Genomic DNA, 27,168 nt, shown 5'->3' on the forward strand with positions numbered 1-27,168 from the left:
GGCGAATCTTTTACATTAAATTATTAGATCAGCAAATTTGTTACTATTTTATCATGAGTTGCCAGGTAAGGTTATGGGACAAACGGCTGTCTATAGCCGAATTAACTGAGCAGCAGCTGAAGAGGAATGTGGAGTTTGACGAAGAAAAACGAAAAATGGAGATGCAAATTCTACAAGTAGAATTAGAGTTAAAAAAAGAACAATTAAAAAAATTAAGAACTGGAACAACAATTCTGTATTGTAATAATTTTTTTATTATAAATTTGCAAAATGATTATTTATAAATCCATTTCTAATGTCTCTATTGGCATGGTCCTCTGCATTTGGATTTATAGGTGGTACTTGTCAAATTTGGATCATTTCTTCCAAAACATTGTGTTCTATGCCCTCAGCAGGTGGTGCTTCTTGTTCATTGTTTAACTTGGCAAAGTTGTGTAGCACTCCTGCAGCAATAATTACTGTCAAAGCAGTGTCCATTTTTAACCGTAGGCCATATGCAAGTACAGGAAATTCAATATGGGTGTTAAAAAGTATGGTCGTAGGGGTGATCCACTATCACCTGAGTAAATACATTATTGTAAACTTATTGATGTAATTTGTGGATTTTGCACATTACTTAACAATACACAATTGGAAAAATGTCCAGCATCAAACCTTGCTTACCTACACACAACTACTGTTAAAAATTGTGGCATCATGTGCTGAAAATAAGTACATATTTATATGATTGCTACTTTATTTGTCTGTATTTCTTACAAATCTGTAGGATGTTCGATGTTCTATCTCATCTTCAATTAACTCTAACAAATTCAATGTTGTTTTGCTTGGTTAGGCTAAAAAGGAATGCAATTTATTTTAAAATTTTGATTATTTTATTACATTAGCTAGGTTTGTGAGTGACTATAGGTACTTACCGGAATCTCTTATAAAAACCTTATTCATCAAGAGTATCGAAATGCTCAGAATTATTTTGAGGATATCAAAATCGTCCTCGAATATATCGTCGTTGCTGTTTTCAAGATAATTAGCCATCATGTAAAAAAAGTCAAAAACACTATCGTTAACCGTTCTCTGTAATGATAACAATAACAGAGAAGTGGTTAGAAACACCTGTCAAAAATCTAGTTTGTAACTAAGTTTATACCAACCGCCGCCAATATTACTAGAATTTTGCTGTGTTGCCAAATTGAATAGACCTTACCGTCGCTTACATTTAAGGAGTGCTTAACTATCTACGGTGCAAAGGATGAGAGACTTAGGTAAGACATAACTTTAAGTCTTTCCTAAGGTAAGTAATGCTTAGCTACAAAACGGTGCAAACGGGCATAAGTGAATTGTTGTTGGAGCTGGCATGATTGGATTCGTGGGAAAAGATGAGGGGGTGGGAGTTGTTGAACCAAGGAATATGTGTGAAGGCGTAAATGTGATTTTTTCTTTAGAATTTTTCTTGAGGGAAAGTCCGAAAATGGAGGGAAACGAAAGCAAGAACAAGAACACGACATTCCACTTCTTCTTCTGGATACAAAACACGCAAATAATGCTGCACCGATTGTTGTGAATATTTCGAATAACCATTTTCATTAATAAAATCCCTTCGGAATTATGCCATTGTAATAAATATGTTGTGTTCAACAGTGAAAATGAATTACTTAACAATAAATATCAAAATAACTTTGCATGCCAACTGCCAGTGTTTTAATCAGCTTTCCTAAGTTCATGTTTCAAAAGTATTACCAACCTATCAAAAATAGTCACAAAATTTTATAGTATCTGAGTATACAAATGAAAATCGAATAAGAACATTTGAGTTTTTTTTACATAATTTTTGCGTGTAAATACACGGAAACGGAGTTTCGGCCGTTCCTCCCGACTCACCCTGTATATGTTTTTATCTCGATAAAATTAAAATTTTAATCCAATTTAAGTCTTGGCGCTAAACTCATGGAAATAAAACAATATTGGTAAAGTATAAAATACCTCCGTACTTGTAAATAATATACATATTTGACTGTTATTGGCGTCATGTCATTTATATTAATGTTTATCACACGTAAGGTTTAGATATTTAAGAATTTCGAATTTCAGGTATTTTTGTCGAAGATTGCATGTCCTATCCATTCTTAATGAATATTTTGTAAATATTTTATCACAGCTGTCTAATAATGTTAATTAAAGAAGGACTTTATACATTTTTTAAAAGCTTTGAACAAATAGAATTTCAAATTTCTGACAATGTTAGAACTGTAATATTTGAGATGAAAAGATGACAAAGAACTTTAGTAAATATTATCATTTTACCATTATCGCTTAGACTAGATTTGTTGTTAAGCATTCTCCAAAAAAAAAACATTCTTTTAGTCTAGTTTCGTTGTCAGGAAAGTATCTGATAATGTTTTTAGTTGGTTTAGAAATGCCCAATTAAATAAAACCAAAAGTACCAATAGAAAAACGATTAACAATTACTTCATTTTGGAGAAAATTTCAAAATATTTTATTGACGATCTGCAAGTACTCAAATACTGAATTTTGAATTTAAGTATTTTATTCACAATCAGTTAGAACGGAGGTACAGTTTTTCGAACACCTTGAAAAGGTTGGAAAATGAACAATTCCACGCCTACATTTCAACCGGTCTGAAGTAGTATAAAAAAGAAGCCAGTAATGAGACGTAATTGGTCAGAAATTAAACCGTTCCCTGTGGGGGCGTTACTATCGCACCAGTTGCGAAAATCTCTGTACGTTTTTTGGTATCGTACCTACCTAGTTTGCTTTTCTTTTTTGAAATTATTTTATTTGTTCTGATAAAATAAAGCATTAATCAAAAACGACAGAAGTGTTATAATTATTTCTATGAATTAAACCTACATACCCCAGTTCCCAAAAAATTTTTTTACAATATGTTACAATTCTACCAGGAAGTCTAAATGTATGTATATTTTTTTCCACCTTATCTTTTTAACCCAAAACAGTGTCAAACAAGATTTTAATTTTCTTGTATTAATTGAAATAATTATCCGTTCATGAACCCTAAATTCTTGTTGATTATCGTGATATTTTCCACTCTCTAAATTAACGAAACTATGCAAATACATTTTTATTCGGCTTTATTAGGATAGGTCACGACAAAAACATTTTACCACTGCAATCAACTATCCCGTTCAGTGATTTACGTAGCCATGCGGTTATAATTTTGTCAGAACTTAACAACAGTTCATTATGTCAAAATTTTCACCGGCTACGGTTTACAACCATGAATTATGGCGGGCATAAAGTTTCAGGAAATGCTATAGTTAATTGATCAGTAAATAATAATAATGGTAATGATGAAATCAGTACAAACAAAATAAAATCCGGCCTCGATGCCGTGTCCGCTTTTTTTGACGATCGTCATTCAATCAGTTAAGCAATGTTGGGCGTGATCGGTGTTTGGATGGGTACCGGCCTGGATGCCGTGCCCCTTTTGTTATAATAATTACAATAATAAATACATTCTGTAGTTATTAACGTGATGTATGATGAATAATTTTTTTCAGTTTTTATGTGGCAAAATATAATTTTTGAAATTAAAAATTTCTGAGCTTTAACTAATAATTTCTGAAAGAATAAAAATTATAGAGTTGCGTGTCGAATATTGTAAGTAACAAAACTGCTTTTGTTTGCTTAGAACAAAAAAACCGTATTATTTAAATACATTGAACAATGATAAGTGAATTTCAAAAAATGTCACACAAAATGCAGACCTTGAAAGGAGAGATGAAAAGATAACTTTTGTTACACACAAAGAGCTCCCAATAAATTTCTATGGATTCCTTTTAGCGCTGAATACCTACATAAAAAATTAAAAATATACCGCCGCCGATAGTTCAACAATTGGAAAAGAAACCGTGTCATATTTATAACGTGGAACTTGTAAGTTTTCGGTCGCCGCCACCGCCACCGCCTCTCCTTCACACTCCGCTCCTTTGCATATTTAATTCCGATAATGAGAATTGCCGTCAATAAAATTATTTTCCGACTCTCTTGATCGATAGGCCTGAAAAGGTGAACGCACTTGGGGGTCCAAGGTCAGAGTGACTGAAACTCCTGTCCACCCTCGCACGCGAGAGACACGCAAGTTGATCGCCGCCGCCGGACGTCAGACGGGGCGGCGGCGGCGGCACCGGTACAAGTGTTGGATGGCGGGGCTTCCGTCACGAATCTTCTTTGTATGCAAAATTGGCGGGTGATGGGGTAAATTACCTTTTAATTTGTTTATGGAATGGACGTTTCGAATTTTTGCTGGTCATGAATGCGAAGGGAAGGAAAATTTGACGGACGAAATGAAGGAAATAAAAGATTATAAATATTAAAAAATTGTAGTCGTAGTTGATAGGGTAATGTACCTAGTGAAGTTTCACGAGTCAGATATCAGTACATAAGGCGTAACTGCTAGAAATGCATAATCTTACATACATACAGTGTGATCGAAAAAAAAACTCGGCTGAGCCTCGGCAAGAAACTAAGACTCGGACGAAAAAGATGCACTTTTTGGCCTTCATACACAAATATCTATTTTATTATACTCACGTATATTAAAAACAAGCATTTTTAGCATTTTAAAGTCATATTCGAACAAAAATACATTTTCGTTGGATTTGAACCTTAAAAATTCATTTTAAGATTTTTTAAAAATTATTTATCATTCCAATTGTAACAAAGCACGATTTTCTGTGTGCATTTTATATTAACCATGAACCGACGTAAATGAAACCTGAACTGTTTAAATGTCTGTTTAATGACATGTTAGACATAAATCAGATAACAACCGCCAGTCAGTAACATGATTAGAATAAAATAATAAAAATTGACATGACCTCGCCTAATGATCACTTTTTTTCCTATTAATGTGGAATTTAGGTAACTAAATTTATTGTTTTATTATTGTCCCAGTGGCCTACCTTAATACTATTAAATATAATACGCTACAAAAAGAATTGGACCACAATGGAAAATGTAATTACATATACCGGTATTGAGGTTATGGTACGTGGAATATAGAAATAATAATAATAGTAAGAACACGTACGTCGCATAATTTGAACACATACTGAGTACTCATTAAAGCAGTGCAATTAGTCTCACTCATCACTCTGTATATTTGTGTGGAAGTAAATAATTTCAGTCGATAACTACCTGTCATGGTTCGGTGAGTATAAAAATTGAGTTCTTGTAACTGTGTCACACAATACTAATGTTTTATCTAAAGTCGTGTAAAAAATAAATCGATTCTTAGGGGTATTACAGTTCGTTCGATTCAGGCCAGAAGACAAATAATAATGGAAATAGTCAATTGCTCGAAAGAGAACGTCGTTACAAATTTAATTTAAGCAGGTGGGATGGACTGGGATGATTGGACACACTTTATTAATTAAAATAATGTGTACACTTCATAACGTAATAGTTATTTACGCAACGTGTGTGTAAAGAACTACTTTTTATACCAGCAGGCAATTTACACACGAGGGCAATAAAAAAATATTACAAAAAAAAAATTATATAATTTCGAAACATGAATCAAGTATGTAGCATAATTTTCTACTGTCATTCCGTAACTTAGGTAACCAACTAAAATGGTGATTTTAGTTTGAATTTTCTTCTAGAAATGTATTTTTTGAAAGGTTGGCAATGTCAGAGAATTTAATGGGACAAAATTAAGTAGTTTGTTACCTCTTTAAGAAACGGAAGTGGTATTCGATTTTTCATGTTTGTCATCTAACAGATTAGATCACTGAGTAAGGTTTGGTAATAACAAATTTTGATGTAATGCAATCAATCGTTAACTAATGGAATCGATTGGATAAATAACAAACCGATTATAAACGGTCAAAGGTTTTACGATTGAAGTTCGTAGACCTTTGTAAAGCGCGTTTTTGATAAACAAGATTTTTATAAGTGGGGGGGGGGGTGTGCTTAAATCCCAAAATTAAAGGTATCAACTTGAAATTCAATAGTTTGATGGTTGGACATCAATAAAATAGTTATTTTTGATATATGTATATTTTTCCTACTTCGTCAAAATATTGTTTTTTGGCAATGAGTAATTTACTAAGAAGAGGATCCGTTCAACTCTAAAACGAGGGAAAAAATGCTTAATTTCTATTGAGGTAGTTGAAAAAATTGATTGTTTTTCTTAACAAACAATGGAGTTTTATGCGTGTTGCATTCTTAGTCGTTCTTGAATAATTACGACAGTAAAGGATGTGTAAAATATATCATTGAAAAATTTACTTCAGAAGAACGTTCACCTTAACGATCTAATTTTATATTTATTGTCTACGATGACATCTTCTGGACAAGGAAATAATTTATAAACCAGGAATAACCTTTAAAGATTGTCAAATAAACTATACAGATAGACAATTAACTTCAATATGACGTAAGAGAGAATAGTAGAAGTTTTGAGGATCTGCTGAAATACTGGTGGATCGGAAGGTGGTTGGAAGTCTTAATTTTTTTTTTTGTGATGGAACACAGTTTTTCTGATGTCTTTATTTTAATCACTACTCTATTTACACTCACTATCATTTACTGCATGAGGATTTTCTTTTAAAACTACTGATGATCGTGATTGACTATGATTATTGCCTGGTATGATAATTTTCTGTTGATTTTTTCTTCTTCGATCAGTTTGTAGGTCGATAATGATAACGGTATCTGTTTTACCGACGTCGTCTCATTAACCCGCGCCATTTGAAATTAGCGGCAATTTCAAACAAGAAGACTTATTAAGTTACGCTTCTTTTGCACGAATGCATTGCTTGAAAACGATGCAGGAGGCAAAAATAAATGATATGTTTTAAATATGTAGTTGTTATTTCGTTTATGTATAATTACTTTTAGGGATTAAAATTATCTTTTAAAAATAAGAAAGAAAGGGAAAAAATGTCTAGAGATTCCCGGCGCATCCACCATTTTTTTATACCTACCAATTGTACAACTTTTCTCAAAATTAAATTTTTCGTTCAACAACGAAATTTGCTAAATATTGTTTTATCCTAGAATATTGATGTTATTTATCACAACAGTAATACACATGCCCTGGCAAAAATGCCACATAAACACCAGGTATGTCTAATAATGTGTCATTTTCATTCTTCAGCAGTAACAATTTGCATCAATATTTTTAGATAAATTTGCTATTCTAGTAGCCCTGTTAGATACAATCTTGGCATGGTAAAATGCAGAAATTGGTTCAAGTTTAATAGAGTTGTGTTCCCATTCAAATGTCATATATCGGTCTGCTTAGAAAGTTAATTGGTAATAAATAAACATTTTTTATGCCAGAGGAATTTGATATTAATGTATCTTATCAATATTCAGTGTTCGAGGAATTAAAGAACATGCGAATGTTGTGCTTGGAGAATAGAAAATTTTATAAAGCTCTTCTAAGAATCTAAAGCTTTTAAATTCATAAGGAGGGATTTAATATTTTTACTAAGTTAATTTACAATGTACAATTTTAATGTAATGTAAGTTAATGTTATGTTAAATAGTTAAAAAATACTGGTTAAAAATTTCTTCCAAATCAGATATGGCTGCGGTTATCTTAATATGTTAATTTATTGCTAAAAATTTATTTTAAATACATGCTTGGAAAAGTTAGACAGAAATTAATTTTTTTTTAGTTCAGAAAAAATATATCTAAGCAAAACAAGCTTATTTCAACAAGGGTTGGATAAAATTTTTAATTTTAAATGAATAGAATAAGAAAGAATAGTCGGTTGATGATTTACAGCTGTTTTGCAATAAATTTATTTTTCAGCGAGGCTGGACTGAAAAGGTGTTAAAAATGTTTTTGGTGATTTCCTCGAAACTTGGTAAAAATAGACTAAAATCATTAAGGTAGTAAAAGTTTTGTTTTGGGAAGACGAAGAGGTGTTAAAATAATTGCTCTCCACGATTTAATAAAATGAACAAAGAAGAAAAAAACTAAACGTGACTTGACTGCCACTCAAAAGTACATTTAATTTATTTATAACAAATGAAGTTATAACCAAAGAAATCTAATATGAGATCTTGAAATAAAACGTTGTATGTTTTCAGTAAGCATACCTAAATCAATGTTAGTAAAAATCATACATTTGTAATAAGAAACGTGACTAAAGTCCATTCAAAAATCAAAAAACCACCAACGTCCCATTTTCCTCGATAATTACTATCGGCGACGCTGTTTAGTGTAAAATTTGGTGAGAATTGTAATTTTGAGGTTAAGTGTTTACTAAATGTCGTTTTTCTGGACATGTTTAAGTAAAAATAATAAGAATCAATAAATAAATGAAACGTGCTGCTAATAAAACAATATGAACGGAATTCAAAGCAATTGAATTTTATTTTGAATTAAATAAATGTCATAATTTATAGTTACCAACATAGTATGAAAAAATATCTACTTAGGGTTTTTTAAATTTTACCAACCTAAAGCAACAGGTGGTGTTTTTTTGATTTTTGAATGGACTTTAATTCTTATTTGATAGAACACAATTTATTTTAATTTTATTTAGATGTTTGTGGCAACTTATTTTCTTTAACCCCCGAAAGGGAGCACAAGTCATCTTCAATAAAGAAGTATTTGAGACAATTTTAAGATGTTTTAATGTTCACATTCTAATTATCTACTGCGTGTCAGCAATAAGAAGTGCATACACATTTTTTTCTGATTGAAAACGAATATTCACCAATTTGAATGAAACATCTTTGAGGTTAGGAAATGAGTGAGAACGAGAGCATTTTTTCAAGGACATCAATAAATCGATTGAAATTTTTATAAATGGTAAACCGCCTTCGCTAACCATTTTCCAAAGTACCCAGAACAAATTATTCGCGGTCACGTCGTCAATCCATCACCAACGAGTGAAGCATTACCGTCGAAATCGCGATCAGACCACAATATCCGCTCGTTAAGTTTTATCGTCGACGACCTTAAGAACGCAGAGGGTGCGTCACCCTTGACCCTGAGCTCGAACGGATACGGCGATGGCGTCCGCCGATGGTCGCCCGATATGCAAATACTTTACTGCGGACTTTTCATTAGTCACGACACGTCAAGACGTTAAATATTTTTATTTTCGGACGTCTTTAATGGATGTCTGAACGCCACGAAGGAGGAACGTCCCTTCGCAGAAGTGGCGAAGGAGAGTTCAACGAAACTGGAAGGACGAACGACGGTCGATAAAGGCGACAATTAGCCTCATCGTCGGGGGTGCAGACAATGTAAATTTCTTTGCGATCGCAGGATCGAGAAGGAAGAGAATGTAGCGCAGGTCAAGGAACAAGTCCTTTGGCTTCGACAAGAAAATGAAGGAGATTGTTTGTTGGGTTTTTTTGCCAAAGAAAAATTGCTGAAGTAGAAAGGAAGAAGTTGTCCTTGAGGATTTCCAAAATTTTGGCAAGATTCTCGTTATAGTGTTTTCCTCGAAGTAGGAAATTAAAGGAATCCACCACCTGAGGGAAGACATTAATTTGGCAATTTGCGCCAGGTGGAAATCAATATCGACCATATTCATAAACACAATGGAGGAGTCGTCCGTCGGTGGCAAGCCGCCTCCAGGTGGAGGCGCACCGGTCATGCGCTGCCGCCCCTCGAGAACCGCCGCCGCCGAATGGACAGCGGTCAGTTGCGAAAGAGCGGTCAGTTGACAGCTGTGGCGGCGTCGCGACGCCCACCGGTTCAGCTCCAAACGAAATAATGTGATAGTCGAGTGTCGCGACGAACGCGATAATCTGAAGGCGGCTTTACTTCGAGAAATAATTTTGCATTAGCTAGATAGATTTATTTTTAGAATAAATTGATTTAGAGCTCGTATAGGATCTATTGTATCGGTAATAAGTAGAATAGAACACGTTTAGAAGCGATTTCGACTGAGTAGAAAATAGAAATTGTCAAAGAAGATGTGTTTCTGATTTGTCTTGGTGATGACCGACGTCGCCATGCCTCCGGTGATCTCGATGTCCTCCGACGAAGTGGACGACGACGTGGCCTTCAAGGTCCTCAACCAGGACAACCTGCCGATCACCATCATCGGCGAGGCCATCCTGAAGCCCTTCGGCCGCGACAACCAAAAGCAGAAACCCAACGGCATCGTGTACCCCACTCGGCGCCTCGACACCAACCTGGAGGAGAACAAGCAGAAGCCCTTCGCCAAGTCCAACGGCCACATCAACGCCACCCAAGACAAGAACAACTACAACCTGAAGAAGAACTTCAGCGTGTCGCACGGCAACCTGACCAGCGCCACCAAGCCCAAGCCCCAGGAGCAGGTCGACGCGAAATTCACCAAGAGCCTGGACGCCAAGCTGAGGAAGCTGCAGAAGGAGACGAAGAAGGTGGCGGCGGTAGACGCGACGAGGAAGCCGTTCGTGACGACGGTGAAGAAGGGACAGTTCCTGGAGCCACCGCCAGAGATCGCTTCGCTCATCGGGATCAAAGTGGAAGAGCCGAAGAGCAAGGAGGCGAAGAAGCTGTACGCGTACGCGAGCGAACCGAGGGTTTTGAACAGGACGCCGGCGAGGAACGCTCACAAAACGAGGTGCGAGGCGGCGGCGAAGGCGGCGGCGTGCGTGGTCGCGGCTGTCGCCGGGATGCCCCACGAAGAGGTGGATGTTAACAGCAATGTCAGCAAAGGAGATCTGTAAGTTTTGAGGCAGGGAGTTGCGGAAGGGGGTTGTGGAGTATTACTCCAAGGAGTTTTGCTCGAACTGTTTCATTTTTGGCATCGAGAACGATCAAAATTATCAAAATATGTACAAAATAAGAATAACATTCTCCAAACATTTTTGGTGGAGTTTTTTGCTGTCAATGGGGTTGCAGTGATGTTAAATACTGTTTTAACTGTCTTTATCATTGATGTCCCGATCTTTAGTTAAGAACTGTTGGATAGTTGGGCATGTTGAAAAAGATGTGGTGGAAGAAAAAGAATTGGTGCAACATCTTAGTTATGTTAATTTATCTCAGATCGGTATTTTATGTAAATGACATGTTTTTGCATAAACCAAAGGTAGCAGTGTTGAAATTGAATCGACTGACCTTTTCCACACAAAGTGTACTCCACAGGAAAAGGCAGTGGGGCAGTGGAGCGCCGCCACCAGATACTTGCTTTACGAATTAATAATAGATGAGGATTCGACTAGTGTCGGTGGAAATGAACGCTTGTGAAATAAATGGTTTGCGGGTTGACGTGAAGTTTTAAACTTTCATTCAAGGTGACTGTAGATCTGGGTTATGATTATTTTATACTTGGCATCGATCGTCTTGACCAAGTGCAGAAAAAACAAAACGCATCGGTGTGCACTGGCGTGATATGAAGAATGGCGTCGGTTGGTGGTCGCTTTGAATAATTTTCGTAAGGGGTGTCGTGACAGATTTCTTATTTCCTTCACCGCAAAGTACTAAGACGTGGAGATTTAAATTAATTTTAAATTCATTTTCACGAAAGCACGCGGAATTTTCAAATGGAATGGATTCGAATATACAGGGTGTTATTGAAAGTTGTACAGATATTTTAACCGCGAGCTACTGGCTTCATGTAGAACTCGGGAAAAATATCTAAAAAATTCTATATCAAAAAATAAAATTACATTTATTTTTTGAGCTAAAATTTTTTTTAATTGCTTTTAGTCTTCTACGTTGTCAAACAACCTCGTAGGTAAATTTTCGGCACATTTTGAAAATACACCCTGTATATCGTATTTTGTAAAACGTACACCAATGCGGTTTCCTTGTTTTAAGGCATATTTCCTATAGGTTACTTCGCATTAGCGTACATTTTATAAAACTTAATATACAGGGTGTATTTTTAAAATGTGCCGAAATTTTACCTACGAGGTTGTAGGACAACGTTAAAAACTAAAAGCAATTAAAAAAAAAGTAGCTAGACATAGGATTTTTTAGATATTTTTTCCGAGTTCTACATGAAGCCAATAGCTCGTGGTTAAAATATCTGTACAACTTTCAATAACACCCTGTACTCTACATGTGTACAATCGCGGCCATCCAAAAGTGAACGATAGCTTGCGAAAATTTCCCCTAGGGGTCTGAATCGGAGTGAGATGTCGTGGCATTTAAAAAAACAGTTTCAAACATTTTTTTAACGCTAGTGTCAAACTGTGACATTTTAGAACGCCTATGATTTCAAGTAAAAATCAAACTATGAAATAAAAACGTTCACTTTTGGATGGCCGCGATTGTACATCAAGTACTTTACGAGGAAATTGTTTTCGTGACTGTCTCTGGAACATCGATGGATAATTTTTGTAATAGAGTTATTGGAAATATCAATTTGAAGATTACAAGTGGAAAAGATGAAAAGGGTGAAAGTTTCTCGTGAAACTAATAATTCTGAAACTAGTTTATGGAAAAGTTTTTAGCTCGGTTGATCGAAGAAGAAAGAAAAACTTGACCGGCCACCTACATTTTTAGAGTTTTGTTTGTATTTCTCGTTGGTTGAAGGTTTCAGTTGAGGAAATTGCTTCGCAAATTGTAAAATTTATAGACAATGGACACGCCAAATCAGCTTAAGGAACAGGGAATTTATGTTCCATTGCACTACTCGGGTAGTGTTACGACTGATAAGTTTTGTTGTTTGATTTTTGGTTGCAAGTGTAATTTAGCTTGCACGGTATAAAATTACCGTAATTCATTCATCTTTTGACCTACTCAGAATACACTTCTGTAATTTATCAACCATTCATTTTGTTGCTTTGGTAGTAAAGTTAACAGCGCTTCGAACACACTGCATAATTGTAGTGATGGAAATCGATCCGTATGAAAATGTTTTCAAGAAAATTATGTTGATTCAGTTGGGAATAAAACTTTTTTAAATGTCTTCTAACAAAATGAATAGAAACACTTGGTGTAATTGTCAAGCTTTTTTTGGAAACAATTATTTAAATTGTTTTCTTTTGTGGTGTCCAACGGAGGAAAAATACACAGAATGAAACATTTTTTTCTGAATGGGCTTAGCAAAGACTGATTATTAAAAATTTTGAATCATGCAAAATAATGCATTTATTGGAAAATATAGCGGATCGTCCTTCAAAAGTTCCCCAAATGAGCTGAAAGTTCCAATCTTTCAAAATAAATTTTGTAAAGTATTGGAGCTGACCTGGGTAACGTTTATAAATTAGTACGAACAATTTAGTTTATTTTGAAAACATTCTTTTTTCTTGATTTTTTCTCTCCACTTTCAGGACTTGTTTTATATGCTAATGGTACTAAAACAACTGATGAAATTTTAATTACCTTATTGGCCTAGTTTACGGTAAAAGAGTGTAGTTGCAGTGTAACATGCCAACCCCAAATTATCATATTATCGAATATATCGCAGAAATTCGCACGTTTCCATACTTGAACGTGTCCTGATTGATTAGAATGAGTTTTAATAATATGTATTTTAATAAAACATTAAATATGTATACGATCAATGAATTTAACGCAGTAACGGCTATAATCTATTATTTACTCCGTTGTTTATTATACAGGGTTATTATAAATGATTGTAGTCCAAGTAGGCGTAAAAACTGAATGTAAAATTTATGGTTGCCGCTCCATATAAAAACATCAAAATGATGTAGATAAGTGAGTACACACCGTTCACATACAGGAGTTAAATTGGGTGCAAAACAACTCAATATTCTTAGGTTCAATCGTTAATTTAGAAAGAAATAAATACAATTCTCATCACAGCACTTTTCACTTAAAAAATGACAGTGACAGCGGCAAAATATGACAGTTCACATGAAAGCGGCAAAAATTTCATAACATGGGCATGGCCTGCTTCGACTACAATCATTTATAATAACTCTATTATTGTATATCGAGCGATCAAATTAATTTGTAATCGAGTCATCCATGGATTTGAATCCGTATGTCTTTGCGACTGATATGTCGAGATCTAACCTGTGCTTCAAGCTGTCTTTATTGGAGCGTGGAGTTCAAGTAACGACATACGATTTCGGATTCATGGATAACTCGATTACAAATTAATTTGATCGCTCCTTACATGCTACAATGTTGAGAACTATCTACCTACAGACACTTTTAAAATATTAAATTATTTGTTAAGGCGACAGATAATTTTTTTCTTTACGGGCACTGCCTTTTTACAGGTGGGAAGTTTACACACACCAGCGTAGCGACTGTAATTCATGCGTAAAAAGTGCTATATTGTATGCAAGTTGCACATATATTTGCAATACCATTGTTTCTATAAAATAGAACTATCTGATCAGTTAGCATTAAGTTTCTGCTGCCATCGCGTAACTGAAGTCATAACTTAACTGTCACCATGTTGAAGTGGGCACATTTAAATTCACTTTGTATTTTTTTTATATAGCAAATTAAGCAAATTTGCAGGTAGTGCCTATAGTAAAATGTGACATAAAGTTCTCCAAACTGTAAAATAAAATACCTAATTTCACTTCTGAAAAAGACTCACTTTAGACGCATGATATTGATTAATAAGCAACAATTTTTTTTAATGGTGGAGAATTTTTTTTATCAGTAAATATTACCAGCAATAAATTACTGACCTATTTTTTAGAAACATTCACATTTGGTAATTGTGAGATAACAGGTTTCATAAATCAGCTTTCTAAAAATATGGAACATTTGCTCTACTTTTGTGTTTCCTTGATATTGTAAGTGTTTTGACATTTACGTATCACTATTGTCGTTGCTATTAACATAATAACTTCTTATTTCTATAAAAAAAAATCAAACACTTGCGCATTATTAAGAAAAATCCAATAGATATGTTGCCAAAAATGCCTTGGTTGGAATGTTATTTGTTCCATTTTTTAAATACATGGTTCGAATGACAGTGCAAAGCACCCTTGTCCTGAAACCTGAAATTTATTCCAAAACTCAAATAAATTAATGTTTGTCTCCATTTTGAATTCGCGACGAACTATTATGAAACATAAACGGGCGTGTACACTTTCTTTTTACATCGTAATATTGGAGATCACTTTGAAGATATAATACAAACATTCAAACATAACCTCACATTATGAGACGCAAAACCTTGTGGCGAAATGTATTCACTTAATTGAAATTAGTTACAATTAAAATAAACCACACCTCTAAACAAAGAACATTTTTTATTAATTCACCGGTGCCAACTCCCCTAAAATTACTATATTTATTTTTTGCAGATTTTTTAAAATTTGAAACACATTATAAATCATAGGACACATTGTTGCGCTCGTTCCTTCCTCAAACAACTCGTGCGACAATATAAAGAATATTCAATAGATATTCTAAAAGACAATTTCAATTAAAATTTTATTGATAAAATTTGTCAAAGACAATCTTGTTAATGATGTCTGTGGGTGGTGCTCCAGTCGTTGTCTTAAATTATCAACAATTTCTTCAGATACTGAAAGAGTGAAAGCCTTCCAGTTGAATTCTTTTATTTACACTTTGAGTTTGAACAAATCTATTGACCATCGGGATTCGTCGTAAGGAATTCATTCCTGCAGGCTCATACTGATTAACTCTACTCGTTATTCTCAAATATCTTCCATCCGATAATCTTGAAAAAGACTCCTTTGCTATCTTAATTAATTTAAACATTGAAAACTTCAAAGCGACAAGTAGGTAGGTACGAGTTGTCAAAGTTACAAATCTAGAAGAGGCGGCAAATTTAAACTTCCCATAAATTACAGCCAATAACTATTTAACAAACATTTTTAATAATCCTGTACCATTATAATCCACGATTCTTTTTCATTTAGTTGAAAATTTCTTCTCAATTCATTCGTCAGGATTATTTACGATAGTCCTTTATCTCCAAACATTCCCTTTTTTTCCATCATTTGAACAAAATCCATTGTAGGTGTCAAATTTTTAATTTTTTTAAGGCGGCGTATTTTCCAAACTCAAATTTAAAACAAAATTAGCTCCACTAATCACTGAATCGATAATTATCATTTAGAAAACTATCATTACCTATCTTTAATGATGCAGGTTGTGACGGATCGATAATAAAAAAGTCAATTTGTACGTAGTGCACAATTTATTAAAGAATGGTTTGTTTAGATCTGGATAACAATCTTGTTTTTATCAAGGGAATGTTCCGTCGTGTTAATCAATGATGAGCAGGACCAGTTATACATCAAAGTTTCAGAGAAATCGTTTGCATTATGAAGACTTGTGGAAAAGAGAGTTGTCTAAAATGGTTGCAATTACAGTATTGATTAACGGTTCACCATCGTAAGAATTGTATAAATAGAAATAATTCATTAATAATAATTATTGCTCGGTCAGAATATGAGAGTACCTACACACATTTTTGGTCATTGTTGACTATACCTACTTGTGGAATTTTCGCGTTTTTTCTGGCTAGACAGCCTCAGGGCGTCCTATTCATCGTTTCCCACCACTCAAACTTTGTGGAAATGAATGTTCCTTGCCCTTTAGTTATACTAGACATTGATACGACCTTGACGCGACCTTGAAACACAACAAGAGAGAAAAACAATGGCATTTGCACAAGGTTTGAATGGTGGGAACTACGAGTATGTAGGAGGACGTCCTAAGGGTGTCTGGTCAGAAAAAACGCGAAAATTCTATAAATACCTAGGTAAAGTCAACAATTAGATACCAAATTTTTAATAACATTATTTGATAAATGATGAACTTTGGTGCAGCATAACATTCTATTTTATTTTCCCAAAATGATATAAAGGTGACAAAAACATTAATTTATCTTTGGACGGTCCTTAAAATTGTCTGTCACTTGTCACATTTATATGGACATTATCTTGACATAATAATAATAAAACATATTTTCATGAAATTTGATTCGTAAACATTTGAATTTTATCACACCAGATTTTAATCTCATTTGTAAAAATAACAACATTTTTAAATGATTATGAAACAAAAATATTTGTAAATATGCTATTTTTCGGCAGGACCACTAACAGGATATAAGCAGTCGTGGCCGAGCGGTTAAGGCGTCTGACTAGAAATCAGATTCCCTCTGGGAGCGTAGGTTCGAATCCTACCGACTGCGATACCTTCTTTTTGATTTTTTTCAAAATCAATTAATGGAATTCTCCGGAGAACGTCAATATCTCATGAAAAACAAGCGCCCAACGTCCCGACAGAAACCCCACCCGTCATTAGATAATCATTTCCTGAGATGATCGATAACGATTGATTATACATGTTGCGGTTATTTTTAACCGAAATTATGTGCTGGGTCGCCCCCTCGTCAATCAGTGGCGTGCATCGATCACCAACTCACCGAAAAGGCCGGTTCAAGGTGGTGGTGAATTCGTAACGAGACCAATCATCGTTCGGAGATCCACCACAAAATGATCTCGTCGCGTGCGCGCCCTCAAACGTTTTGTTTTGATTCCACGAGACTTACCCTTGACTTTGATCGAATTTTAACAAATCGAATCAAATATTTACCACCTGTTTACTGACCGATTTGTTTGTGTCGTGCTTTCAGAGATGTGCCTTTGCCCTATTCGAACCTCATGTTCGAGAGGAGGATCTGCAGGGGGACCAACTTCGCCCCGACGTTATCCGGACACATGGTGAGTACTTTTGCGAAGTCTTCGGTTGTGTTGTGGTAGATTTGTTAGAAAAGAGACACTCGATTGGCACCTTTTACTTTCTAAATTCGTTCGTAGAGCGTTTCAAATGTTCGCTAGATTCAAGTCTGTCAAAATAATTGTGATGATTTCTGTGAAATTAGTACGAGAGGGTTTATATATTGTGATGATTGCAACGCAGCCCAAGTGGAATCCAAATTTCGCATACGCTAAGCTTCTCTCCCACGATCAGGTACGTATCGAGGCAATATTGTCCTTGCTCGAGCCTGCAGTGTACGTTCTACCGATTTTAGCAGTTTTTCTTGTTGCGACGTCAAAAATAAAAATTATCATCCGCATAAGTTACGAAGGCTTCATTATTTTTGCTTCTTTTATTTAGGATTCAAGTGTAGCCTGTGACGCTGTACTATCTAAACTGAAGATAAAACGCATTCACTTTGTTTTGGTACCTTGGCTGTGAAATCCTTTAACGTCCTTGAGATTGTTTGCCTCGGCCGCAAGGGGCCTCGGCGACGATTTTTCTCTTGGTACTATCGGCGCCAACGAAATGTGAACGAATTTCTGGTGCCATAGAAACGTCTTCTGTTTTGTTCTACATTAAATAAAACTTTGTTCAGTGGCGTACTATATGTATGAAAGTTAAGAAAAGATTTCTACATATTACCTATAACTTTCTATTACAATTTTACAATTTTCCTCGAGTTTGGCAACAGCCCTCGCTTTTCCCATATCGGTCAAGTGTCGTGGCATGTATATTGTTTAAAAATAAATTAAATCTGTTGACAAATTATGTTTGTGAAAATTGTCACAAATCTGACACATTAACGCACGCCTATGATTGATGCTACAACACACACTAGGAAAATTTGGCGTTCACATTTCGATGGCGCCGATAGTACGTTAAAGAATGATTTCGTGGCCTTGATATACAAATAATATTCAACAACCAATCCCGATCCAAAAAACTAAATATTGGTTTTTTCTTGGTATGACGCGTCATAAGTTATTGCAATCAAAAAGCTAAATGTAAAAGATGGATCAAATTAATTCTTGTTGAAGCTAATCTAAAACGATCTAAATTCTTAGAATCGGCGACATCATTATAGACAATTGATCGAAGTTTCCTACCGCTTTAAATAGACCTACCCCGCCCTCACAGCTTTAGGAAAATTCCCACCAACTTAGCACTTCCGTTCGATACGCATGTAATGAAGACAACCTCTGGATAAACCTGCGACTCCTTTGTTAGGGTGACGGCGAGTCGGCGGCGGCTCGCGCGGCCGAGGCGAGGAGACGCGCCCTGGCCCGAAGAAAAGCCAAAAACCAACAGGTCCGAGCCGCGCAGCTGCGTCTGGGGTCGCCGCCCCCGGTGCCCGGCAGGAAACATCAACCCGTCCAGACGGAGCTCTACCTGGAAGAGATCTTCAACGACCCCCCGTCGTCGGATATCTGCACCCAAACGGAACTGTTCCTCGAGAGACCCATCTCCCCCTACTATGTCCCTGCCAAAGTGGGAATGGACGCGGAGACGCAGATCTACCCCGGAGATGTGAGTCCCGCCACTGATTCCTTTGGGGAGTTTCGCTAAAACTGCTTCCAGCTCTTCGATTTCGACATGGAAGTCCAACCGATCTTGGAGGTGTTGGTCGGAAAGACGATAGAGCAGGCGCTGATCGAGGTGCTCGAAGAGGAGGAGTTGGCGGCGCTGAGGGAGCAACAGAGGAGGTTCTTGGAGATCAGGGCGACGGAAACCGCCGAAGCGCAGAGGATCGAGGAGAGGGAGAAGCGACTGGCGTTGGAGAAGGAGCGCAGGATGAAGGAGTTCGAGGAGGGGTACAGGCTGCAGAAGGAGATGGAGGAGAGGATAGCGGCGTCGGTGCTGATGCAAGGGTACATCGCAGATCTGCTCCCGTCGGTGCTGGAGGGACTCGAGGACGAAGGCTTCCTCCTGGACACCATCAAACAAGGTCCAAACGATTTTGATCGAGTCCTGTAGACTCGACGTTAATTTGGGTCTTTTTTTGCTTTCAGACGTCGACGAGTCCTTCATGCCTTGGTTGATGAAGGAAGTCACGCACGAGCTGAAGGACATAGTCAGCAGCAGGGACGTACTCACAGGTAATGACAGTAATTGATCAATTAAGAAAACTTGAACAATGCTTGTTGCAATCTTTGCAATTGGCAAACTTATAGAAATTTCTTTTCCAACTGTTAAAACGTTCTGTCCGAGAAAAAATATTTCGTGTCAAGTTTACAAAGGATAATATGATGATTGGGTCCTAATAGGGAGGAAATTTGTGACCCAGTTTCACCCACTCAGCCATTTTCTAAATTCGGAATCGCCAATCGATCGCATTCTAACCACTCATTTGTGGTTGTAGCGGTGATTAATAAGATTGTACCAACAGGAGAACCTTGAGGGACGCCCCATTTCCATAATAGTCCAAAAACAAACGAAATTCCAAATCGATTCGTTTCTTCTTGCAGACATCGTCCGCGAGATCCTCGAGAACAGAGCCGAGATCTACAAAGCGCTGAACCGAACGCCGCGATCCCCTCCCAGCGAAGAAGAAGAAGGTCCCACCCAAGAAGACATCATCCTCGCCGACCATCTCAAACTGCAGCAAGAGATACTGAAGAAGGGCGACGACGAACCACCCAAGGAAAACTAAGGGTGGGTACGAACAAAATCCATCAGGCCGCGTCCCCATTCGAAACAAATTACGACACAATGGTCTCGTTCCGCGTGACGGTTCTTGCAAGTGTTAGACGCAGGGGTTGCCAAAATGTGGGTCAGAGAAGGAGTCCAGAAGGGGTAGTTTTGGGGAAGCTGTGTCGGCGAAGGACACCTGTGGTGGCGCGACTAATCGCCCCTGCTGATGCACACCCGCTTCAGTCACGCGGCGATCCGCACAACCACCCTCGATCGGATCGAAAGCATGCTCCGTTGGCTGTCGAGGGGTTGATTATTAAATTCTTCTGTTCGGGTAGGTTTGATTGGAGCGGGAGAAGTAGTGCGGTTTTGTCATTTAAATCTGGGGTAGCGGCCTGATTTAATTAAAACATCCACAGAAACAAAACAACAAATCAAAAGTGGGTTGTTGCAGGGGTGCCAGTTAGGGGAGCAAGGAGGCGCAATATTTTTCAACTCATTAGATGCACTACTTTACACTTATCGTTTTATTATTATTATTATTGTATAAATATTATTGTACATGTTGGAAATCAATAAATCTATTGTTTATTATCGCAGAGTTTTTTCATCAAGTCCAGTCTGTACCTCAAGAAATCAATAACGAGAGAGTCCAATTCAAGGTCTTGCAGTATTTTTAAAACACTTTGAAGCTTCTCCGCGTGAAAATATAACAACTTGTGACACATCCTGACGGTGGTCTTCACAAAGCTCTCAGGATAACTGTCATTGTAGACAACTGACGCAAGATTCTTCCTTTCGCTTGTATCAGAAGCAACAAAGAGAAGTGCTTTCAGATTGAAGGACGGCCCAGCCTCGCTTATGAACAAAGACTTGTTGAGGCCATGCTTCTGGACAAATTTGTACCGGAAGTCGTCCAGAACAAGCTTGAATACTTGAAAAACTTCTTCCACTTGTAGCGGCACAGAATCGTAACAATTTCCAGGTATAAAGAATCCATATTCCGTTAGGAGCTTAACATTGTCGTGGCCTCCATACGAGATAAAAACTTGTCGATACTTCTTGCTCCCCGTCAGAGTGGTAAGTTGGTAGAACAACTGTCCTTCGTGTCGGACGAATTCCGCTCTGGTGGCGGCGTCGTCGCTGTGATTGAACATGTCCAAGAAGGGGCAGAGGGCCATGCAGGGTTCATCTGATAAGATATCGGTGGCGCGATCGCACTCGCCGCGAATAGTCTCGGGGTCGACGTAGACAGCTCTGGTATTGACCAAAACGTACCCCCAAATGAACGAATGCAGATCTATCACGCGATCTGCGTTCTTGCCACAACACCCACAAGTCCAGTCGCTACGTATCGATCTGGCTAGCCTCGACCAGCTTTCTTCCAGCGATCTTCGTGATTTCTTCGCGGCTAATTTCAGATCGACCGGAAGCAATTCCGTGCGCTCCTCGGACAAGAGTGCGGGGAGCCAGGGCGGCTCCGGGGGCAGAGAATCGATGTAGTCCGACCAGAAGGAGTTTGTTTTGTGCCTCTGCAAGACGAGGAACGCGGCCAACAAGTCGTGGATTGTGAGTTTGCTGGTTGGGACGAAGAGACGTGGAAAGTTGGACGACGTGAGGGTCGCGTACGTGATCAGGAGGTGGAAGGGCACTCTGATGATGACGTCGTTTTCGTGGAGAGGCCTCCACGCGGCAACCCCTCTCCCAGTTTGCGGGAAATTACGCAGTTTTAAATCGCTTTCGTCGTTAAAACCGTTGCGTGACATGAACCTCCTCAAATTAACAGCGCTTTCGTGGTGATCTAGAGCTTGGGAGGGTGCGTTTTTGTGCGCGCGTTTGCGCCCCGTCCTGCCCATGGCGTCTGAAATTATCGATCCTGTCCGATTCGTAAATGCGACGCCACTGCTTTTGATACGCTACTGGCACACTGGCAGCTTCACGTAACCTCACTTTTCATCACCGTGCGTGCACATTTTACGCAATTCCCGCGAATATTTCGCCCGCTTCTGATAACTCAGGTAGGACTAGGCTTCCTCCCCAATTCTGGTGTCACCCTATCACAAATTGCTAACAACAAGCTGGTTTTAGCACGTTACTTGACACGCTTTCCTAACCTCACTTCTACCACTCTCCCCACAAAAAAAGAATGGGAAACGCGGAACTGGATTACATTGACGGAGGCGAGTATGTTAATCAGTACAAAAATTTGAAAATCCTGTACTGCAACAACCAGATCAAGGAGCTGCAGACGATTCTGAGGGACAGGTCGGTAGTTGTAGAGAGTTGATCGAACGCCCTGACTGTTGGTTCTGTTGAAGGGAGACGTCACGGAGCGATTTCAAATTTTCTGCGGACAGACTGATCCGTCTAGTCATCGAGGAGAGCCTCAACCAGTTGCCGTTTACCGACTGTAAAGTAAAAACCCCGACCAACGAGATTTACGGCGGGTTGAAGTACAAGTCGGGGAATTGCGGAGTGTCGATCGTGCGCTCTGGGGAGGCCATGGAGCAGGGGCTCAGGGATTGTTGTCGCAGTATTAGGATAGGGAAGATTCTGGTGGAGTCAGACGCTGACACCCATGAGGCCAAAGTGGTGTATGCCAGGTTTCCTGAAGACATTGCGCAACGACACGTAAGCACGTGACTCGCACGCGGTTCGTGTTTTATTGCGTTTTTGAAGGTGCTGCTCATGTACCCCATCATGTCGACCGGCAACACCGTCAGTAAGGCCGTAACAGTATTGAAGGAGCATAAAGTCAAAGAAGATAATATTATTTTAAGTAATTTATTTTGCACACCTGCCGCTGTACAAACGGTGCTCGAGTCGTTTCCAAAGGTGAGTATTTTGCTTTGGTTTGGTCATTTGATGAGTTGGGATTTTAGCTGAAAATGCTGACCTCGGAGGTCCATCCAGTGGCGCCGAATCACTTTGGACAAAAGTATTTTGGTACAGATTAAGACCAAGCCAACCAGTCATTACAATACCTAATACAAAACTGTTGTGATCTTTTCATTACCTTTTAGCATTTACGATAACGGAGGTTTGTCATGTGTATAAAAGATGTTGTTGGAAGCATAATAATTTATTCTCGATAATTTATAATGATTAACATTTTTTATAGTTGAGTGTAGATTGAGTACATAATTTTCTATCAGGGTTTTGTAACCTGATCAACCTTTAGTAGACTTAATTTACTGCCATACGGTGTGTGGACTTAATGTGTTATTGATTTATATATTTCTGTTTACGCTTTTGTGTTCCTGTATTTGTTTGAAGTTCTGTTCATTATATTACTGAGAAAATCTCTCTTGGTTTTATTTCTTTTAAGTAGTTTAAGTATTAATAAAAAAACACAATCATCACAAGAAGTGTTCAAAGTGACTGCCGTTATACAATACTGAACGCGCCGACAAAATAATTCCACTCTTTCCATCATTCCTGTTCTGTAATTGTTATTGTGAATTGTTGTGGCACTATTTTCCACCCATCTGGGACCCAATATACCAAGTCCTTCATGTACCCCCACAAGAACAAGTCGCACGTAAGTTCTCTGGGCTCGAGGAGCACTCCCGCACCCTTCACCATACGCCAACACAATATCTATGTATTCACTATTCGAAAATAAACACCATTTTCACAATATTTTAGCTCAAATCACAGAATCAACACGTAAACACCTACCTTGTGGATTCGGACAAAACTAACTAAAAATTTAATCCTCTACCTCGGCTGCAGAGCGAAAAAACTTTATTCTAAAAACAATGTTTTGCGGTGATTTTACAAAAACTATTACATCACATCACGGTCACTCTCATTGGGTCAAAAAAATTGAAAGTACTAGTAAATAGACAGCTCGTTCATTTACCTATAGGGGGGTAAAATACTGAAATGAAAATTATATTTCGAAAAAATGGTACATATCAACCATATTTGCCTGCCAATAATTATTCTGCTTTATGAACACAACAAAACGCAGCTGAATTAAACTGGAATACCAATAACAATTTTTTGTCGAGATAATAAACCCTCAATAGCTAGTTTTCCTCCATCCCTCAGCAATATTTCGGCTTTAATTTTTTTACCAGTGCCAAATCAGTGTTTTGCTTGCATCATCTGCAACAATAGAATTCAATTAGAGCTATCCTAATCGAGAGCGTCATCTCGACGGGTCAGCAAGGCATGAAGATATCACCGCATTGTGCGAGGCCGGGGATGCACCTGTAGTTTCCGACTGGGGCAAAGAGCGGCGCATCTGGCATCTGTCAACAGTGAGCTCTACGGACAAACAAGAGAAATGGCAATATCGGTAATAATATCGCCCTTCAATCTGCGCGGACCACTGATTGCGGAGGGCGTTTGATGCAGGAGTGCTTTGGGAAAGCGACACGTGTCAGGGAAAGACCGCACGTGCCGCAGATAGGCCGCAAGGTGCTGACACCACTCGCTGACAAGTGTAACATTATGTGTCACGGTGTTGGGGATACGACTTACAAATTATCTGTCATTGCGGAAAATAAAATAACAATAAGTACACAATTACTACAAAATTATTGTTAAAAGGGGGCACGGCAATGAAACAATTGAAAAGTATTGGTGTTTTTTGGCTTGTAATTTGCACTAACCGGATTTTTTAACTTGAGACACATTAAAAACATTTTTGGTTATGTCATTGAATTTTGACGTTGATTCTAACCTCCCGTAAGAAGGTTTCACACTTTCACACTATGAAAAGATTGCAAAAATGTGTCAATTTTATTCTGACAGTTTCCATTGCAACCAACTGTACAAAAATGATCTTTTGATGGTAAATTTCAAATTTGCCAAATTTCATTGTTACCAACAGATTCAGTCATTCTTGATCACGCCGTATTAATAAATCATCATCATTACTATTATTAATTTTTCATTACTGTGAATATAGCTACATCAAGGTCGCCATTTAGAAAAAAATGTACACGTGAGAAGGTTCAAGATTCTACATTATGTCTATTTGTGTTTATTACTTTTTTAAAGTTAATTTTTTAATTTTTTGAACATATGGCATCATTGTCACTTTCTCCGGTGTTGTTAATTCGGATTGATGAAGATGCGATGCAAATTGGGCACTAAGGCGATATGGCAGCAAAGTCCTAAGCAAACACACCTCTAATCTGGCAGTACACATGCAAGCTGCCAACCTCCCGCCATAAATAAATCGCATTAAGATTAAAATTAGGAATCAATCGAGCTTGAACTAGTTAAGTCGGGGGTTGGGGAAGAGGGGTGGTGATACCGGGCCGGACAAAAACTCGCCGGCATGAAGTGTGGCTAAATGAACATTTAATATGGGGTGAATTACAAAGGCAAGTGATCACATTGCACACCCCGAATGGGACACTATATTAATTTATACCGCATTGTTGGATAAATTTGGTCGTGAGTCGTGATATGGTCAATTAATTGAAAGACAGCTTCTGCAGATTTTTGTCAGCGAAGGCTGTCAAATAATAATCATAAGAGATGGTTGTGAAATTGTTCTCTGGATATTAAATATACATATTTTGGAGTTTGTGTTTTTTTTTTAAATAAATTGTGATGTTTTGGAAAAAAAGAGTGATTTTAAAAAAGCTCAGTTGAATTTTAGGAATAAGATTATTAGAAAAAGAGACAAATTTAAAAGAACTAAACTACTTTTAAAATGGTTCCAAAGCAATTGCAACAAATTGATTTATTTTACAAATCAGACTGATTTTTTGAAGTGAAATATACAGGGTGTATTAAAAATGGTGCATAATATTTACATCGCATGATTCTACATTGAAAAACAAGCAAAAAACTCTAGTACCAGTTTTACTGTAAACCCTCTGCTCATGGAGTTATTAATAGTCAAACTTGAAAATTTGTTTCGATTGTAATGGAGAAATCATTTAAATAGCATCAATAACACATAATTCAACAAGTAAAATACAATATACATATTCCTAACCTAACTTTTGTTATTGATTTTCTAAGAGATACTTCACAATGTTGTTGAAAAATTCAAAGGCTACTCGATAAACACTCGATACTCGTATAGCAATTTAAATTTGTAATTCTAAAAAAATATTTGTATCTAATTCATAACAAATTATTCTTTTCTTCTATTCGTTATTCTATATCTACACGATCTTCATTGTAAATTTCTTTTAATTCTGTGCAAGTATTTTTTTGGCCAATTCAATAATTCAAAATCATTTGAGAACGATTCTCGTGATTGTGTTAACAAGATATTTTTCAAAACTAATAAACAAATCTGACTTCTTCAATATATCTCGCATCTACACCTATGTTTTATATTTGGTGCGATTGATATTTTTCAGTGAAATTTTTTTAATTGAAAATATACGTCCAAGCTGTATTAAGTTACAATAAATTTTGGCACCCTTGCAAAATTGCTAGTTCCAATATCGCATTATAAGAGCTTATTGCAAAGCTCCACCCCTCATCAAAAGGCACGACAAGTGTACACAGCGAACATTAAAGCCACATTAACATAGGGGCGGGGATATTTAAAAAGTTTATTCAGTAACCTGATAGAGCAACACAAACACTTGCAGCTGCAGGACCGGACACAAAACATTTTCAAATGGAAATTAAATACGGAAAAAATTGACACAAAGAATACCAAAAATAAAAAATGATTCAAAAATGTTTGTTTCATTTTGGCAAAAAAACTTGGAGAGATTTCTTTTAATGCTCAAATTGTGAGATCTGTGTTTGATAAGAAAAAAAAATGTAGTAACATTCAAGACAAAAGTAGATTTGGTGATGTTTTTCCAAAAATGGTATTTTTGGTACTTTTGGATTCATCCCAAATGTCCTTAATACGTGGAAGTTCTTCAAATGCTAAGGACAACTTTGAATGGGGCTCTCGTTGTGGTGGCACCCTAAAT

General features: G+C 37.2%; 3 protein-coding genes, 2 long non-coding RNA genes and 1 other non-coding gene across 10 annotated transcripts; 3 read left to right on the forward strand and 3 right to left on the reverse strand.

Annotated features, from left to right (window-relative positions):
• Window positions 1–220: 220 nt before the first annotated feature.
• Window positions 221–1,245, reverse strand: LOC138132232 (uncharacterized). Of its 3 annotated transcripts, none has more exons than XR_011160024.1 (4): window positions 1,149–1,245; window positions 757–1,071; window positions 617–701; window positions 221–559 (listed from the first exon to the last, which is right to left on the reverse strand). It is a non-coding gene; the product is annotated as an uncharacterized lncRNA (long non-coding RNA). The 3 variants fall into 3 exon arrangements; XR_011160023.1 differs by having other exon boundaries at window positions 757–833; window positions 915–1,193; XR_011160021.1 differs by having other exon boundaries at window positions 757–1,187.
• Window positions 1,246–9,648: 8,403 nt separating this feature from the next.
• Rsph3 (Radial spoke head protein 3) lies at window positions 9,649–20,853 on the forward strand. 3 transcript variants are annotated; one of them, XM_069049640.1, is made up of 8 exons: window positions 9,649–10,667; window positions 17,499–17,586; window positions 17,786–17,836; window positions 18,854–19,153; window positions 19,205–19,571; window positions 19,636–19,722; window positions 20,092–20,278; window positions 20,699–20,853. In XM_069049640.1, exons 1-7 carry the CDS (start codon window positions 9,952–9,954, stop codon window positions 20,274–20,276), a joined length of 1,794 nt encoding a protein of 597 aa, XP_068905741.1. In that variant the 5' UTR covers window positions 9,649–9,951; the 3' UTR covers window positions 20,277–20,278; window positions 20,699–20,853. The 3 variants fall into 3 exon arrangements, with proteins under 3 accessions (XP_068905741.1, XP_068905740.1, XP_068905742.1); XM_069049639.1 differs by having other exon boundaries at window positions 9,650–10,667; window positions 20,712–20,853; XM_069049641.1 differs by lacking the exon at window positions 17,786–17,836 and having other exon boundaries at window positions 9,652–10,667; window positions 20,712–20,853.
• Window positions 16,973–17,054, forward strand: TRNAS-AGA (transfer RNA serine (anticodon AGA)). The gene has a single exon. It is a non-coding gene; the product is annotated as a tRNA-Ser (tRNA).
• On the reverse strand, window positions 20,767–22,113 carry LOC138132213 (SET domain-containing protein 4). Its single transcript, XM_069049646.1, has one exon. The coding sequence runs from the start codon at window positions 22,111–22,113 to the stop codon at window positions 20,839–20,841; it is 1,275 nt and encodes a 424-aa protein (XP_068905747.1). The 3' UTR covers window positions 20,767–20,838.
• Window positions 22,114–22,129: 16 nt separating this feature from the next.
• Window positions 22,130–23,561, forward strand: kri (krishah). Its single transcript, XM_069049661.1, has 5 exons — window positions 22,130–22,275; window positions 22,346–22,522; window positions 22,576–22,888; window positions 22,937–23,092; window positions 23,140–23,561. The coding sequence occupies exons 2-5, from the start codon at window positions 22,404–22,406 to the stop codon at window positions 23,212–23,214; spliced, it is 663 nt and encodes a 220-aa protein (XP_068905762.1). The 5' UTR covers window positions 22,130–22,275; window positions 22,346–22,403; the 3' UTR covers window positions 23,215–23,561.
• On the reverse strand, window positions 23,555–25,580 carry LOC138132238 (uncharacterized). Its single transcript, XR_011160029.1, has 3 exons — window positions 24,880–25,580; window positions 24,476–24,532; window positions 23,555–24,370 (listed from the first exon to the last, which is right to left on the reverse strand). It is a non-coding gene; the product is annotated as an uncharacterized lncRNA (long non-coding RNA).
• Window positions 25,581–27,168: the final 1,588 nt, after the last annotated feature.

Source organism: Tenebrio molitor, chromosome 5 (genome assembly GCF_963966145.1).
Source record: "Tenebrio molitor chromosome 5, icTenMoli1.1, whole genome shotgun sequence".
NCBI lineage: Eukaryota > Metazoa > Arthropoda > Insecta > Coleoptera > Tenebrionidae > Tenebrio > Tenebrio molitor.

What these genes read in the sequence shown, in the direction of transcription:
- kri (XM_069049661.1), top strand. Translation starts at nt 22,404, where the DNA reads ATGGGAAACGCGGAACTGGATTACATTGACGGAGGCGAGTATGTTAAT. An exon ending in CAGACGATTCTGAGGGACAG is followed by an intron (nt 22,523 to 22,575) that starts GTCGGTAGTTGT and finishes GTTCTGTTGAAG; the next exon opens with GGAGACGTCACGGAGCGATT. An exon ending in TGCTCGAGTCGTTTCCAAAG is followed by an intron (nt 23,093 to 23,139) that starts GTGAGTATTTTG and finishes TTGGGATTTTAG; the next exon opens with CTGAAAATGCTGACCTCGGA.
- LOC138132213 (XM_069049646.1), bottom strand. Translation starts at nt 22,113, where the DNA reads ATGGGCAGGACGGGGCGCAAACGCGCGCACAAAAACGCACCCTCCCAA.
- Rsph3 (XM_069049640.1), top strand. Translation starts at nt 9,952, where the DNA reads ATGACCGACGTCGCCATGCCTCCGGTGATCTCGATGTCCTCCGACGAA. An exon ending in AATGTCAGCAAAGGAGATCT is followed by an intron (nt 10,668 to 17,498) that starts GTAAGTTTTGAG and finishes TCGTGCTTTCAG; the next exon opens with AGATGTGCCTTTGCCCTATT. An exon ending in AGCTTCTCTCCCACGATCAG is followed by an intron (nt 17,837 to 18,853) that starts GTACGTATCGAG and finishes CTCCTTTGTTAG; the next exon opens with GGTGACGGCGAGTCGGCGGC.